We start from the raw sequence: 16,630 nt of genomic DNA, 5'->3' as shown, positions 1-16,630 counted from the left end.
GGCGTGAGCCCCTCTCCTGGGATGATTCTTGTTTTCACTGGTGCCAATTCAAAGCTCAGAATTCAGTGGATTTCAAGTGGCAACAGGAAATAAGATCTCAAATGACATGGGAGTGGGAGAGGTGGTGTTCTGAGCTCCCCCAATGGCTTTAGGAGTACGTGCAAAACCTGACATGGCAGTGAAGTATACATTCTAGGCGAGTCCCACATTTGACTTCCAATCTATGCTGAATTATGAGATCTCAACTAAAGCATCAGTAAGAGCGTTACAATTGGCCATAGCATCCTTGACCTAGAAAAGAGAGAAATCAACCAGCATTCCTGCTCCTGGTTGAAATCCAGTGACCCAAGCTGGAAAGTGCACATGTATGAATGTCAAATGAAGATGGGATCCAGCTCAGCTCTGAAGCTCCCTGTTGTCAACATTTACACGCTAGCTTCACACAAACTGAATGGTCATTTGGGTGAAATACTGGATGGCTGCTGGCACCTTTGGAACTGAATCCCAGAATGAGTCTGCACTTACAAGGGAAGACCAGAAAAAATGTTGGGGTTGGGGGAATAAATCCAATCTCTGTTTGTTCCTATAAATATGTTATTAAATAGAAGGATTAAAATTTAGTTAGAAAGCTGAGGAGGAAATAAAATGTTGATTTAAGAAATACAAAATGAGTGAAACAACCATCCAATAAATTATGTATAATCTTTAGTGTATCAAGAAACTCTTTCAATTATTATGGACCATTGTTGTTCATGGATAAATATTGTATTACAATTCAGGTTCAAATCCACCTTTACCTAACAATCCATTTCAGCTGATCCAATAACAACAACAACTTGCATTAGTATAGCACCTTTAACATAGTAGAACGTCCCAAGGCACTTCACAGGAACGTTAACAAACAAAATTTGACACCGAGCCACATAAGAAGATATTAGGAGAGGTGACCAAAAGCTTGATCAAAGAGGTAGGTTTTAAGGAGCATCAAAAAGGATTCCCAAAAAGGAGAGAGGTGGAGAGGCGGGGAGGTTTAGGGAGGGAATTCCAGAGCCTAGGGCCTAGGCAGCTGAAGGCATGATCGCCAATGGTGGAGCAATGAAAATTGGAGATGCACAAGAGGCCAGAATTGGAGCAGCGCAGAGATCTCGGAGGGTTGTAGGGCTGGAGGAGGTTACAGAGATAGGATGGGGAAATCTCATTGCTTCCTGGCCACACTGCTAGATGAAATTTTTTTTAAAACACTGTACCAGCAATGTTCAAGTGAGGCTTCAGATAACTGATTCTGAATTCCTGACATTGATTTGATTGGGTGAAGGGACTTCCTTGCATTATTTTTGTTTAAATAGGCCCCTTTCTAAAATTAAAATCTTATCTACAGCTATTCCATTTGGTACATTTATATCCACATAAAAGTTTTCTCTTCATTTTTACTTATTTTAATATTGTTGTAGAGTAGTGTAGTTCACCCTTAAATGACCAGGGTGGGCAGCTTCTATCCATGCTGTGTTTGTATGGCTAACATTTCTTTACCATATACAATGAACTATCAAAAATAGTTCACTTGGACAAATATGAACTGATCAGAGAGAGCAAGAATGGATTTGTAAAGGATAAGTCATGTCTATCTAACCTAGTTGAATTTTTTAAGGTCACTAGTGTGGTAGGTAGGGGAGTGTCTACGGATAATATTTATATGGACTTGCAGAAGGCATTCGATAAGGTTCCACATAAGAGACTATTAGGAAAAATGAAAGCACATGGAATTGGAGGCAACTTTTTGACATGTGTAGGGAATTGGTTAGGAGGTAGGAGACAGAGAGTAGGGATAATGGGTATTTGCTCAATTGGCAGGATATGACTAGTGGTGTCCTGGAGGATCTGTACTGCGGCCTCAGCTTTTCACTATATTTATAAATGATTTAGATGAAGAAATAGAGATCCAAGTTTGCTGATGAAACTAAGTTAGTGGCACAATAAGTGGTGTAGATGGGAGCAGAAATTTGCAATGAGACATTGATAGATTAAGTGAGTGGGCAAAACTGTGGCAGATGCCGTTCAACATGGGAAAGTGCGAGGTCATCCACTTTGGACCCAAGAAAGTTAGATTAGAATACTTTCTAAATGGTGAGAAGCTAGGAACCATGGAAGAGCAGAGAGATTTAGGGGCCCACGTACAGAAATCACTAAAAACTAGTAGACAGGTACAAAAAGTAATTAAAAAGCCTAATGTAATGTTAGCCTTCGTCTCAAGGGGTCTGGAATACAAAGAGGTGAAAGTTATGCTACATTTGTATAAAGCTCTGGTTAGACCGTATCTGGAGTACTGCATTCAGTTCTGGGCACGTCCCCTCAGGAAGGATATATTGGCCTTGGAGGGGGTGCAGTGCAGATTCACCCGAATGATACCGGGGCTAAAAGAGTTAAATTATGAGGAAAAGTTGTATAGACGAGGCTTGTACTCCCTCGGGTATAGAAGATTAAGGAGTGATATAATTGAGGTGTTTAAGATGATTAAAAGATTTGATAGGGTAGATAGAGAGAAACTATTTCCTCTACTGGGGGAGTCCAGAACAAGGATTAAAATTAGAAGTAGGCCATTCAGGGGTGATGTTTGGAAGCACGTCTTCACATAACAGGTAGTGGAAATCTGGAACTCTCTCTGCCGAAAAGCTGTTGAGGCTAGATCAATTAAAAATTTCAAAACTGAGATTGATAGATTTTTGTTAAGCAAAGGAATTAAGGGATATGGAACCAAAGTGGGTAAATGGAGTTAAGAAACAGATCAGCCATGATCTAATTGAACAGGCTCGAGGGCCTGAATGGCCTATGTTCCTAGAAATCAGCTGATACAGCAAGGTATTGTGAAATCATGTACACTTGCAGTTCCACTATATATTTTTTTTCAAAGGTGACTTTTTTACAAAATAGTTCAATGGACTTTACTTTTTCTAATTGTTAATGGGGCATGAGGGAAACTTAATAACATAGCATCTAAATGGGGTAAAGCTGATCTAAAGCTGTCTGTGAACTTATCAGTTTGTTTTCTTAACTGCACTAAGTAGGATAAGGATAAAACTTTCATTTTTTTCCCTTATTCTTCCCCTTCTGAAATGAGTGACTCATGCTTGGGTATGGTCCCACAGATACTGGCAGCCATCCAGTACCTTGCTCCATTCCCACTCAATATGTGCCCTAAATAATGAGTGTTGGCAGACTATCTGATTGTGGGGGGCATCACAGCTGAGCCTGATCCTGACCTCACCAGAAGTCCATATTAATTTTCCACCAAGTGTCGGCAGAAAGCAATCAAGAGCCTAACCAATTTTTCCTACTCTAATTTACAAGACTGAGGCTGGCTGTTGCAGCCCACCACCATATTGGCTGAAATTGGCTAACTCAGCACAGATCAGGGGTCAAACCTTGGACCTCCTGGTCTGTATGGCTCAGTACCACACTACAGCATACTGTGAAAATAGGATTTCTTACATTTCTGATGTAATGATTTTTGATAGTAATGTTATCTCATCAGCATTTAGTTATTCAACCATTAACAATTCAATTGTTATAAATTGTCCTCTTAAAAGGAATACAACCATTTTAAACTTCAATTTTCATGCATATGAGGGAGGCACTTGTTTAAAGAGAACATTACAATATATACCCAACTATATAATTTCTAAGGAACTGACTGTAAATTATATTTTTTTCAAAATAATTTGTAGGAATAACATCAAGAAAGGTAATCCTTTAGTGTGTATATCAGTACGAATCAATGAAGAAGTGCACTGTCAGTCAGTCAGTACCCACATAAATATTGTTGCCAACACAAAACTAAACAATACCACTTACAGTATGGAGTGATTTCAAGGTTGCAATCAAACCTTTCAGTTCAGGTCACAGTTATCAATTAAATGAGAAAAACTTGTAATGCCTTTTGACCCTCCTAATTAGATCTCTACCTTGAAATAACTCGTCTCTACTACGCTCTATTATGTTACTGTTTATACAGGTTGTATCATCCAGACATTGTGACAATGCATTTTATAATCCGCACATGTTCACATCAGAATAAAGACTTTCCAGTAATTTTTCCATCTAAGCTGTCAAGCAGTTATTGTGAGTTGCCCTTTTGGCATCACAAGCCCATCATTCTCCAATACGAACCGACTTTCCATCTGTATCATACCATGTTGCAAGAGCAGCCATTTTTCACAGAAGAAAACAAGAGAAAAATGCTTGTATATATTTACACTAAATACCAAAGGATCTGGGGATGTATTACAAGCATTGGTTTTGGTCTGCGGGCCAACACCCAAAACCTACTGAGGACCACGTATATGCCTGAAGTTCACCTCCAGCCTTCCACCATTATGCTATATAAATTCTTACCAGGAAAGAAAAGTGTCAGTAGGCAAATGGTGCTTTTTATTTAAAATGCCTCATTTATTTACTGACTCATAAAGTAGTAAACTGTAGAGATTTTTAAGTTTGAACTAACAAAAACAAACATTTTGTAGGTACTGTGCTATTCATTTTGTAGCCTATCATGCATGTATCACTGACACTCTATGAGAAATCACTGAAAATTTACCATACAGGCATTACCTTCTTAACGTTCTGTGAGCCGTCACAAAAGGAAAATGCTGACAAATTAATATAGGTTCTGAATTTTGTCAAAACACAACACAGAAGGCCTCCCACATTTAAGACTGATACAGACCGAGCTGAACATAGCTGTGTACATAGAGTTGCCACCATTCAATGGGAATAACATGTTCCTGAGGAATTATGACCACATTTGCATCTTATACAACAGTTTCACTGCAACTGTCAGTCTCAAATCTGTATGTGCAGTATAGCTCCAGCCAGACAGTACCCTATTCATACCATGTGGCTGGAACTCCAATTCTGCAGCCCAGGAGAAAGCTCTGTATATGTGTGGTTACAAGCATGCGCAGGGCTCCTCTCCCTACAGTCAACACTTAAACATTTAGAGAGGGAAGGTAGTAATGTCAGCATTGCCTGAACATTTAAATGAAGTGCAGGTAGATTTAAAATGTGCCCAGAAGGTCCAAGGTACCTCCAGGACAACTTTTACACTTGGTTTGATGCCATGCTGGAGTTATATACCTGGCCCTGGTTCTGCTTTTATACTACTATTTAGCATCCATGGAAACCGCTGACGCAAAAGTAGTTGTCTAAATGCACTTAAAAGCACCCTGCCAGCCTTGAGAATAAATCTAAGACCTGATGTTAAATAGAAGAAACTGAAGACAAACTAACAGTGGGATTTTGACCCTTTTGTGTGAGGAAGGAGAAATTAAACAGAATTGGTGACATTTGAACCACATTACCCAGACCTGTCAACTGTCAACTTCGTCATCTGTGAGATGTCAGTGAAGTCTGATAAAATGCATCTCTAATTCAAGTACAGAATTCTAGTATGCCATAACCTTTCACCTCCACTATAGTTATCTCCAGATCTAAACGCAATCCCAAACTATTGTGTGTTTATTAAAATTAAATAAAGGATACTGAAAATTGAAGCATTTGATTGAATTTTCTTTCTTTGAGCTACAGGGACAGCATAGATGGGAATCCAAGTGAGTTAGGAGTTTCTCTGCTTCAACTCATGAATTCTTTATTCAAAATGTAGCATGGTTTAACAAGGGTGCACTTGTGTTTGAATGATGTTCCAATTTTAGAATTACTTCTACATTATTGCACGCAAGTGATGTTTGTTGGTTATTGGTCATTTAATTATGCAAATGCAGGTATACATGACAATAATCGAACTTCATTTCTATTGGCACTTACAATATAAGATTGTGCATCTAAACTGTTATAAAGTAAATACTTCCCTGCAAAAGTCGACTGTGACGGTTTATAGTAAGCTTGAAATGAACCAGCTTTCTACATGTTGGAGCCTGTTGAATGCTATCGAATTGGAACAAAGGAACGATTTTGAAATTGAAATAATTTACAAACTAATGATTTGGTTTGGGTGTACATTAGCAAGACTGGAAGAAAATGAGACTCGTGCAGATATATTCTAACGAAAGCCAAAGCTAAAGTACAAAAGTGTAATGTTACAATCAGTTAATAGCTTCAAACGTTTTCTTATGGCGCTAAGAAGTCTAGAGAGGTATGCACATATGCAGGAAGGCTGTCGCTTCATTTCCTGAAGCGTTTTAATAAATGTGTGCTTGTTTTCCGTGTAGCTCAGAGAATTGAGTGTTGGGGTAATGAGCTACCAGACAATTACCAGTCCAGATTTTGTAATGGCAGGGCGATGTTATCTGAATGAAGCGTATCAGTTGAAATGTGTGTAATTGCACTGTCAAACAGCTGAAAAGCACTCCCCTTCAGCTTATTGCCACTTCAAAATGAAATTCTTTCTTTGGCATGGTTATGCCTGATATGCAGGCATCAAAGAGGAGGCAGCAGGTCGCAGCCTCGGGCCATCCACCTTTATAAAAGAGATAGTACAACGATTGTTGGGCAGAAGGGAGGAGAATTCAGAGAAACTATTTCTTTCCGGCAGTATTTGAAGCATGAATACTGTACCCTGTAGCTTAGCTGCAATTTTAAAAAAATCTTCTTCCTCGCACGGACAGTTGAAGATGATGGGCAACATCGATTTCAGTTGCGAGTGGAACTCTTGCGCTGGAAGTATTATGGGAGGCTGAGATCTGGGGAGGCGTTGCTGGCTTTGCAGCTGGAGCAGCTGTGACAGGGTGGGTGTTCTCACTGCTCTTATTCAGTGAAGCGGCACCTTCTGGATTGTTTCTGTTTGTTTTGGAGAAGATTATATATATATTGTATAAATATGGAGCGGGGGCACCAAGGAAAAGTTTGGAGATCGTCATCAAGAGGGGAAAAAAGCTGAAAACGCACTTCTAAAATTCAATTGCAACTGAACTTTATGTAAGAATTAAGTTTCCAAATCCAGTGAAAATAATTTCGCTCCTATATTTGTATTCTAGCCAGAAGCGTTAAGAATCAAAATGTACTCTCCGGCATTGTACGGACAGATCAGCAACAGTAGCAGGTCTGCAAATGACTTAAATCAAGTTTTGGATTAAAATCTAAATTTACAATCTGGCAATCAGTGGGGTTATTGTCCTTGGAAACAGACATACCACAGCCGTTCATCTACAAACACAAATGATTAGCTTGTTTACTAGCTGTCATTAAATATTTATAATTCATATTTAAAGCACAGCCAGACCACACACAAGCTTTGAAGGTGGAAACAAAAAACATTTAAACACAGAAAAGGCGTCTTTCCTCCTGATAGTATTTTTATGCAACACCAATCTCAGACTGTAAGCGGGTACTTCACCAAACCAACACGGCATTTAAATCCACTCCTACAGTATTTTTGACTAACAAAGGCTAGCATTTGAACTCATTTTAAACACTACAGTAAAATTAATAATAATCTGCAAATGTTAAAATTACATTATGTTCTTAAAATCCATGTATAATTCTGATGCCATATGACAAAATAGTGTAAGGAATAAACTTGACGTATAATTATACTGCTTCTCTTCATTAAAAAACGAAGTCACGTGTATACAGAGTGCCAAGGAAGAATCAGACTACTTAACGGCTAAAATAAGTTTCAAAATATTTCAAACTTAAAAGTTGATTCCCTTCCCGCTCCCAGTTTAGGAGATATGATGTGGAACGAAAACAAACGTTTCCTGAGGGAACGCAATCATCAAATCCTTTTTAACGATTTATCCAAGTTGGCCACAGTTGAAAACTAACAGGGTCGTGAGTAAATTGCGGAGCATGGATGCTTTTGCCTGAGGCTCTGATCAGCTCTCTCCACCTGCACACTCCAGGGAGCGCAGGCTTAGGCAACTCTTGTAGTTTTCTTCTGGAGTTTTAAAGCCTGCTGGATCCCTTTTGGGCCTAAGCAGTCTGCATTTCAACATCTCCAAAAAATTAAGCCTACATGCAGCCTTGATTAACATCTGCTAACCCTCTCGCTACCTTCCTTCCATTCGTTTGACAATGAATTGCTCGGAGGCAAAACCTCTTACAGTCATGGGGGGGGGGGGGGGGAGAGGAGGACAGAGATGAAAGGATAAAAATCGCGATACAGTAAACCCTGGTGACAACTATGCTACCACTGAAAAGGGATTTCAATAAATTTAAGATTAATCGCGGGAGAAATTCGGCTTAACGTTAGTTTGGGTACAAGAGGAATCAATCTTAACAGGAATGTAACTAATGGTATGATCTGCTTTAAGATGTTCCTGCCACAGGGTCCGAAATCCCAGTGAAATGAATGACAAACAGGTATGAAAACAGTAAAGCAGATCAAGTCATTTGGATGTGATATTTCTCCACATCTTTTTCAACGGGACCCTCCTCTTTCGGGCTATTCACTGTTCAACAGTTTTTTTGGGAACCAAATCACCTATTTACACCTCTTGTCTTAGCATAAGAACTGGATTTGTTGACACATTTTTCATATGTATATGTTAACCTCCGTTCACACCTTTTACAAATCAGCTACTTAACAAAAGAATGACAACCCTTAAAGCGCTTCCTTTAAGAGAAAAGGGGGACTCATTAAGTACTCTGCCTGGATTTCTAATTCCGCATACACTTACACACTGTGAACTTACCCTTAAAAAGGTGAAAAAATAATAAATAGTACACTTAATGAACATTTATGAACATTTTTTCTATATTCCAATTTAAACATATACATTCTAATATACAGTTAACAAAGACGTTGTACAGAAATTTCTTTTACGTTTAAAATATGACACTTTTATTTTCCTTTTATATGTAGTTATAAATATATTTTGTCAAAATATATGATCATATGGTCAACATTTGCACATAAGTCATAAATAATGTAATGGTGAACGCCTGTTACGAATAGTGTCCAGACATTATAAAAAGTCAATTATTACTATGATTTTTCAGCGGCACCCACATCCCTCCACAACCATCTCCTGATAGTTTTTCAGAACAACTTTATCATATTCGTCCAAGTAGAGCATTGAGATGGGGCTGAGTTCTGTAGGGACGCAGCAAGCCTTGGGGATGTTGGAATTTACAGAATTTACAAGAGTTTGCACGATGGCGTGGTTAGTTGAGTTCAGATGGTCTGCCAGTGGGAACGGGCAGTCCCCGTGACAGTAAAAAGCTTGGTAACCAGGCGGTGCTACTATCCAGTCATTCCAGCCCACATCGCTGAAATCCACATAGAGAGAGTGCCTCCTGCAGTGCGATTTGTTTTTCTTGCGCCTCTGGCCTTTGCTGCTACGTTTCATCCTTCGGGTGAGAGCGTGTCCTTTGCCATCGTGGCTGAAAGTTACAAGTAAGGGTCTGAGCTGGGACCAATCGCTGTGCCTCTGGTGCAGCGACCTGCTAATCCTTACGTGTGTGCCTTGCCGACTTTTCGTTTCGTTCAGATGGATCACCTCGACCGCCAGACCGTGGTTGGGTTGTTTTTGCATGGTCCATCTCAGCACTGCCGGGCTCACGTCAAAGCTCTCCCATTGTGTCCTGTTGTGGTGGACCAGCCTGGTATCTAATAGTCTGGTGATGAGGTCGCCCTTCTCGCTGGGGGCTCTCATAATCTCATAAACATTGATGCGATGGAATCCTTCACTCCAGTTTAAAATGCTGTCGATCTGCTCTCGGTACAGCCTTAGTTCTGCAGAAGACAGAACCTCGTTCTCGGGCACCACGCTGATATTAAACACAAAACGAAGTTGGGAGTCTTTCCTCTGCCCTGGTATCAGCTCCAAGTGTTCTGTTACGCAACAGAAATGAAAGACAACCCTTAAAATCTGATTCACCCACGGGAAAAAAAGTTTTCTGGACCAAAATAAAATACCCGTAATTTGATAAAACCAGACTGAGACGAGACCAACAGAGATAACGCCTACCTTACAAAACTAGCGCTCGTCTAAAAAAAAGTTGTGTATAAGAGACCTTAATGCAAACTACAGTTCCCTACACCAGATAAACACTAACTGCGAATGGCGGCTCGGTTCAGAAAATATTTTTGTCACCTGCCAGGAACCCCCTCCCTCCCCCTCCAACATTTAAATTGAAACATGGACTATAAACGCTGCAAATTGAAGAAGTCTAAAACTCCATATAGATACTGCACCCATCAATTGATGTCAAATAAGCTTTTCATTTAAACACAGTAATACATATAATCCACGTTTGAAAATTACATACATCTTTGCATGGTGTCCTATAGAATACAGGCAAGAAACATCGTCTCATGTAGCCCCAACGTTAAACAGAAAACCAATGAAATTGCTTATGCATATATTTTACATTAATCTCCCGCCATGTTCTGTTAGAATTACTCCATCTATCATAACTGCTCTTAAGAAATACAATAATCTAAATGCTTCTCGTACAGTGATTGCAGGTCCAGTACCTTCATGATGGAAGCTCCTCACGGTGTTGGCCCGGCTGGTGGATCTCTCGGGATATTCGAAGCTGATGTCGTGGGTGATCTCGTCCCCGGACTGCAACCTGTAGAGATCCAGCATGTACTGGGGGACGACGGCAGATTTGCTGGGCTGTGGGCGCCGTTGCAGTCCGAACATGTTGAGTAAAGTGGCCTCGAATTCCCGTAGCAGTTCATGGTTTTGCGGAGAGCGACGTCCACCCGCCTGGTTTTGCTCAGCAAACTTCTTCCTTCCTTCCTCTGGTATCAGACTAGCATTACCTCCCAGTAAGACTTGGCATAATAAAATTACCATCAGCATTCGGTTACCAGGAATCATGGTGTCTCTGCGGAGCAAAACAAGCAACAACAAAAAAACCGAATGAGAATTAAGAGTAATCTTCAATCAACGCCCCAGAGAGAGCGCACGACACAGAGAGAGTGAGAGAAGAGGTATAATTACTTGGTCTCACTCGGTTACAGTTAAATAGCCCATAATCAGCCAGATAGCACCGTCCTGTTACTCTTTGTGTTTTCCCTATCTTAGTAATTATCTTAGGCTGGTTTCTTTGGAAGCAACAAGTATAAAATTCTGTAACGGGCATCTCCCCAAACGGCTCATGTTTTTTCAGAAATGAAGAAAAAAATCCCCACAAAAATCGTGCTAAAAGTTTTATTTTAAATGTGTTCACACGTTCACATCGACTACTTTGATAGCCTCGGGTCTGTCGGTGCAACACTTGCTTAATTGCTTATTGACAACCAAGGCACAAGTGCAAAACCCCGAAACATACTCTCACCCAACACAGAGCCATAATTAATCATGTAGGGAAGGATCGCAAGTACAAGTTAAGAGAGGAATCAAATAAATGGTTAAAAACACACACATCGCTACAGTATGCAAACCAGGAATATGAAATCCCTCCCAACCTATTAGAAAAGTATAAAAAGGTCTACTCACTGACAGAAAACAAGGCAGATGAAAACAGTCCATGATTCTTGACAGCCGATCTTGGACAAGTTCTTGAAAAGCTCAGGGACTCTGGAGCTGGCTGCTCGGCTACGTATTATCGAATCCCTCCTGGAACAACATTTGAATATAATGAGCAGAGTCTCTGCTCCCTCTCCGCGACGTCAGCCAGCCCCGCCTCAGCTGTCAATCATCCTCGCCAGCCCCGCCTCAGCTGTCAATCATCCTCGCCAGCCCCGCCTCGGCTGTCAATCATCCTCGCCAGCCCCGCCTCGGCTGTCAATCATCCTCACCAGCCCCGCCTCGGCTGCCAATCATCCTCGCCAGCCCCGCCTCGGCTGCCAATCATCCTCGTCGTCCCCGCCTCACCTCGAACGTCTCAGTCCGCCACGGAGCGGCGGCCGCGATCCACCTGTCAATCACCAGGCAAGGCCCCCACCCCGCGCGCCAATCACACGGCCCAGTCCCGCCCCTCCCGTGCCCCGCTCCGCTCACGAGCTTCTCCGCCAGAGGGCCTGGGGAGGAGCCCGCCCCAGCCGTCAATCAACGGTGGGGCATAGAGCCCAGGAATCGAGTCTGATACTGAAAGAGCACGCACAGGGGATAGCGCCGAGTATGAATAGTGTTCAACAGCACAGGCACATGGACTTCCAGCAACTGAGTCAGATGGACACGCAGGATCCAGCACCACGATTATCGAGTTGCATAGGATCCCGCGTGAAATTCCACCGAAATGAGCCCACAGTAAAGCTACCTGCTTCGCCACACAGAAGTACTCAGCCTCACACGAGACAACATCCAGTGGAAGATCGTATACATTTTAACACACTATTACAAAATGCGGATCCACAGTCAATAGATGCCACAACCGCAGACACGCATTCTTGTCAACCACAACATCCATGAAACTGGCAACACGTAATTTCACAAATTGCAGCAAAACGTTTAATTTTTTTTCTGGAAATAGCCTCTCACCTGCAAGTTTCGGTGCATAAAACTAAACAATCAACAAGCACACCTCCCATAAGAAAACGGTTGTAAGTAAGTACATTAATCAGCATCAAAAGTATGAACTTCGGTATCGGTGATGCAAAGTCCCACAATCGTGCATTGTTTTAGATTACACATATCGTTATTTCTGCAACTCCACAGCAATAACCTACGATACGACGACCAACACCCACTTTCACTAAAAGCTGCATCAAAATGTTTGCAAAGTTTATACAACTATTACCCGAATTCACCTATAGGAAAAGCAATGCAAATTGCACAAACGTTTCATAGATACAATAGGAAATAACTCAATAAACGTCAGCGCATTTTTACTTCCAGGTAGGACATGAAAATGACTCATTGGTTTACCGATGTTTGCAAATAAAGCAGGCATCTCACCTCATAGCCATGAAAGCACAACTTGTCAGATATTACTGAAGCTGAATTACTGTAGTCATTATTAATTCTGTACAACGTACTCATTAACTTTCAATCACACTACAAACCGACCTACTAAAGATCTAAACAACGATTTGAATACTTTATTGCATCATAACATGCTTAAGGTGTCGTGGAAGTTTTAGACAAGATCCTAAAAACACAAGTTGTCCCTTATCTCTAAAACTGCAATATTAATCGTACTATATTGAGCACAGCATTTGCAGCCACCTTTAACTTAATACAGGGTCTGCTTCTGGCGCTGAACTTTAAAATAAGCTAAACCAGATAGATCTGCAATCGATGTGCAAAGCACCGTAAACTTTGATAAATACGTCCAGATGAAATATGTGTTTGCTATGAAGTGAATTCTGAAAATGCAAGGCTAACATCGGTTTTCAATAGCACCCTCACTTTTTGTTAGATGGAGCACGTGTGACTACAGTAATAAGAAAGCAATATACAGCCGAAATAACGAGTGTCAATTTATATTGATTAATGCTCAGGACTACAAGATACAACAATCTCAGTATTACCACACATATAATCAACAATATCTTAATTGAAATTAAGGACGACTCACCATAGATTTATCGCATATACTCCAAAATAATCACATCTAATTCATTTGCATGTTTATCGCTAGGTACGACTTGACAACAGATTTGGTTCAATAAATTCAATTTATCTGAAACGGACAGGATTAGCGTGCTAGGGAAAGACGCAGACACATAAAACCCCATATTAGATCCATTTTAAGAAACCGAGCTGCAACTATCAGTCAATCCGACTAATATGTGGCCGCCCAGTTCATGCAATTTGTTGGAAAGTATGTACGTCATTGTGGTATTTTAATACGAGTTCATAAAGCCTCACTTACTGCGATCTCTATAATATTTCACTTCCTTCCTGCTGAAGTGGGTAATAGTTGTACATCTACAGCGGTGGCCAAACAAGCCACCGGAGATTGGCGTGTGTATACCGTACATATATATATATAAATCAAGAAGTAGAAAATTCCCCTCTTTCAATTTTCTTTAAGCCAGTTCAATGTCGGTTTTATTAGCTTTGTTGTAAACAATACGTTAATCCTTGGCTTGGGAAAACAACACGAATTTTATTCAGAATCCACACATGTGATTGAGTTCTTCCGGAGCGACAGAAATATCCCGTGAGCAAAAGAAAGTACACTGAAGGAAAAGGAAGGCAGAAAATTCTGTCACAAAGAAAATTCATAGTGATGGAAGGAGAAACAGACAGAAAGTTAAACACAAAGGATGGTAAAAGTGCATGAAAGAGTACTGCTCGGTACCAGAAATCGCATTGGAAGTATGATTAACAAAGGTGAAAGAAGGCTTTACACGAGATGAAAGTCTGCTTTTAAATGTCCTAAATAATAGGACACGGTAAAGTTTGCCCTGGAAGGTTTGGATCCACAAGATAAATTTGCACGCACAATATATACATTAGTTCGGAGTCTAAGGTGTTAACTTTTTTTTTAAATCTTGCGTCACTGGGAAGAATGTGTACATAGAAACACAGAATGGATATATAGTCAATGAAACTACAGAACAGAGCCAAATAGTTGCCACTTATTCAAAGTAATTTGAATCATATTCCCACCAACGTCTTTATCACTGCTTTAAATGATCGCATGGTTAACCTACTCAACGAAATAGGTTACATTTACGCAGTCATTCTTAGGGCGAGTCAAAGGAAACAGTGGTGAACCTTTTATTTTCAAAACTGTGTGTATGGGTAGGGGGGAGGAAACCGGGGCTTGAGGGTAGAATAAAATCATCTCAAAGGACATATTGTTTTTACATTATTAGTAAATATACTTTACGTGCTTTTAAAATATTTATTTGCATTTTGTCGTCCGTTCCCCCCCCCCCCCCCCCCCCCATTGCTTTTCGTCCATCTTTACTTCTTTGCAGATATGATGTACATTGGACCAGGAAGCACGAGACATGGGTGTTCATCCGCAAAATTGGAAACTATTATTGATGATTCATTGAAAATATCAGTCAATGTGAAGCTGTTACTAACAAAGACAATCAAGTACTGGGCTGAATCTTAAGCATATTTGATTATAGTTATTTAAACTATTTTATTTAACTCATTATTCAAACCCTAGAATATTATATGCAATTTTCGGCATTCGATCTTAAAAAGGACATTGATGCGTTTACATTGATGCATTGAGTGGGTTCAGAGAAGAGCAACTCGGAGGAATCTAGTTCTTAGAGCTGGAAGTCCTTGATATTTTCTCATATTATTAAGGCACTCAGAAATGAACTTGCTTTAGTTGGAGAAAAATGGAATGAGTGGGATCCAGCACTTCAAAGCGCTCAGAGGTGTATAGAATATAACAGTAAGGTTATTCAAATGAGACTGTGAGTGCCAACTTGGAGCCTACAAAATTAACATGCAAGACTGGAGATTAGAAAGACTTCCCCTTACACACAGGGAATAGACTCCATGCTAAAACAGTTAATGCTGTGTTAACATCTTTGAAAAAGACCTGTATAAATAATGGGTTAGGGGTGGGATTAAGAATTATAAGGATGTATAAATAGTTATGATGAAATACTTCGTGGAACATGGTAATTCTTCAGATAGGATAGGTAATATAGATGTGGGCTTGGATGAATATTCCAGAGTTTCATTCGATTTGCCTTGGGATGTGGGGGACAGGGAGAAACATTACAGAGTCTTTCATCAGGAAGTTAAAATAATTATGTCGAATCCAAAAGAGTTGGATACATGACATGATATGGCTTGATGTGCCAAATGGCCTTTTCTTGTTCAATGCAACAACTTACATTTCCATAGTGCCTTTAAAATAGTGAAATGTCTCAAGGGTAGGGCAGGGTAATCAACACAGAGCAGGAAATAAGGGAAGGTGGCTAGGGCATGTGAATGGAGGCATAGTCAAACAGGTAGATTTTGAGGAAGCTTTTGATGATGGGGAGAAATGTAGCACTGTGGGAGGGTTAGGGTTAGGTTCAGAAAAGGATTCCAGAGCCATTAAGGTTGAAGATTTGGCCTGTGATGATGGATTGTTGGGAGAAGGGATGCGCAGATGTCCAGATACAGAAGATCAGAGGGTGAGAGCTAGAACACAGGGCAGGAGGAGGTTGCAGAAATGGGATGGAGTGAGGTGCAGGAGAGATTCTGCAAATTAATTATGTTTTATGATCTCATGGCACAAGTCATTCCTCAGCTGGGAGAGCAGGCAGATATACTCCTTCTAGGCCCTGCCAATGCTATATTGTGTAAAACTACTAGTACATGAGGCCACCTGGGTGTCATTGGCCTCTATATTTCTCACTTTCAAGTAAGGAAGATCAGGGCCTTCCCATATAGAAAATCATGGGTTTTATATGGATTTGTTTCTTTGTATGCATTAAATATGTTGTGCTACTGTGCTGCCCAGCAATTCACCAGATTTGAAAACAAAGGCACAGACACTGCTGTGTTTAGTGTCATGATAATGTAATCATGGTATAGATTGCATCTGCCTCTCCAATTTAATTCCAAACTATACTTCAAACAGAAAAAACACAGCAGGGCAGCGCAGTGGTGCAGCAAGTTAGTGCTCCAACATATTGCACCACTTTTGTAGCCTATACATCTGCAATTCTGCTACAATGAGATTATGTTCTCAGCCCTATCACTGAGGGAAGTTGCCAATTGTTGATTTTAAGTGTTCAATATTATCAAGCTCAAGGATAAGGGGACAGGCACTGAAGCACAAGGGATTCCCCAATTGAGTGGGCAGA

The 16,630-nt window shown here is 40.5% G+C and overlaps 1 protein-coding gene across 3 annotated transcripts; it reads right to left on the bottom strand.

Moving 5' to 3' along the window:
* Positions 1-6,905: 6,905 nt before the first annotated feature.
* Positions 6,906-13,605, bottom strand: bmp4 (bone morphogenetic protein 4). Of its 3 annotated transcripts, none has more exons than XM_067991600.1 (4): positions 13,429-13,605; positions 11,406-11,525; positions 10,433-10,791; positions 6,906-9,787 (listed from the first exon to the last, which is right to left on the bottom strand). In XM_067991600.1, the coding sequence occupies exons 3-4, from the start codon at positions 10,782-10,784 to the stop codon at positions 8,949-8,951; spliced, it is 1,191 nt and encodes a 396-aa protein (XP_067847701.1). In that variant the 5' UTR covers positions 10,785-10,791; positions 11,406-11,525; positions 13,429-13,605; the 3' UTR covers positions 6,906-8,948. The 3 variants fall into 3 exon arrangements, with proteins under 3 accessions (XP_067847701.1, XP_067847700.1, XP_067847702.1); XM_067991599.1 differs by having other exon boundaries at positions 11,410-11,525; XM_067991601.1 differs by lacking the exon at positions 13,429-13,605 and having other exon boundaries at positions 11,406-11,564.
* Between the last annotated feature and the right edge of the window lie 3,025 nt (positions 13,606-16,630).

The sequence above is a fragment of the Heptranchias perlo genome, chromosome 10 (genome assembly GCF_035084215.1).
Source record: "Heptranchias perlo isolate sHepPer1 chromosome 10, sHepPer1.hap1, whole genome shotgun sequence".
NCBI lineage: Eukaryota > Metazoa > Chordata > Chondrichthyes > Hexanchiformes > Hexanchidae > Heptranchias > Heptranchias perlo.
Note: the sequence above shows the minus strand (reverse complement) of the source record. Positions and strands in the feature narration are given on the sequence as shown.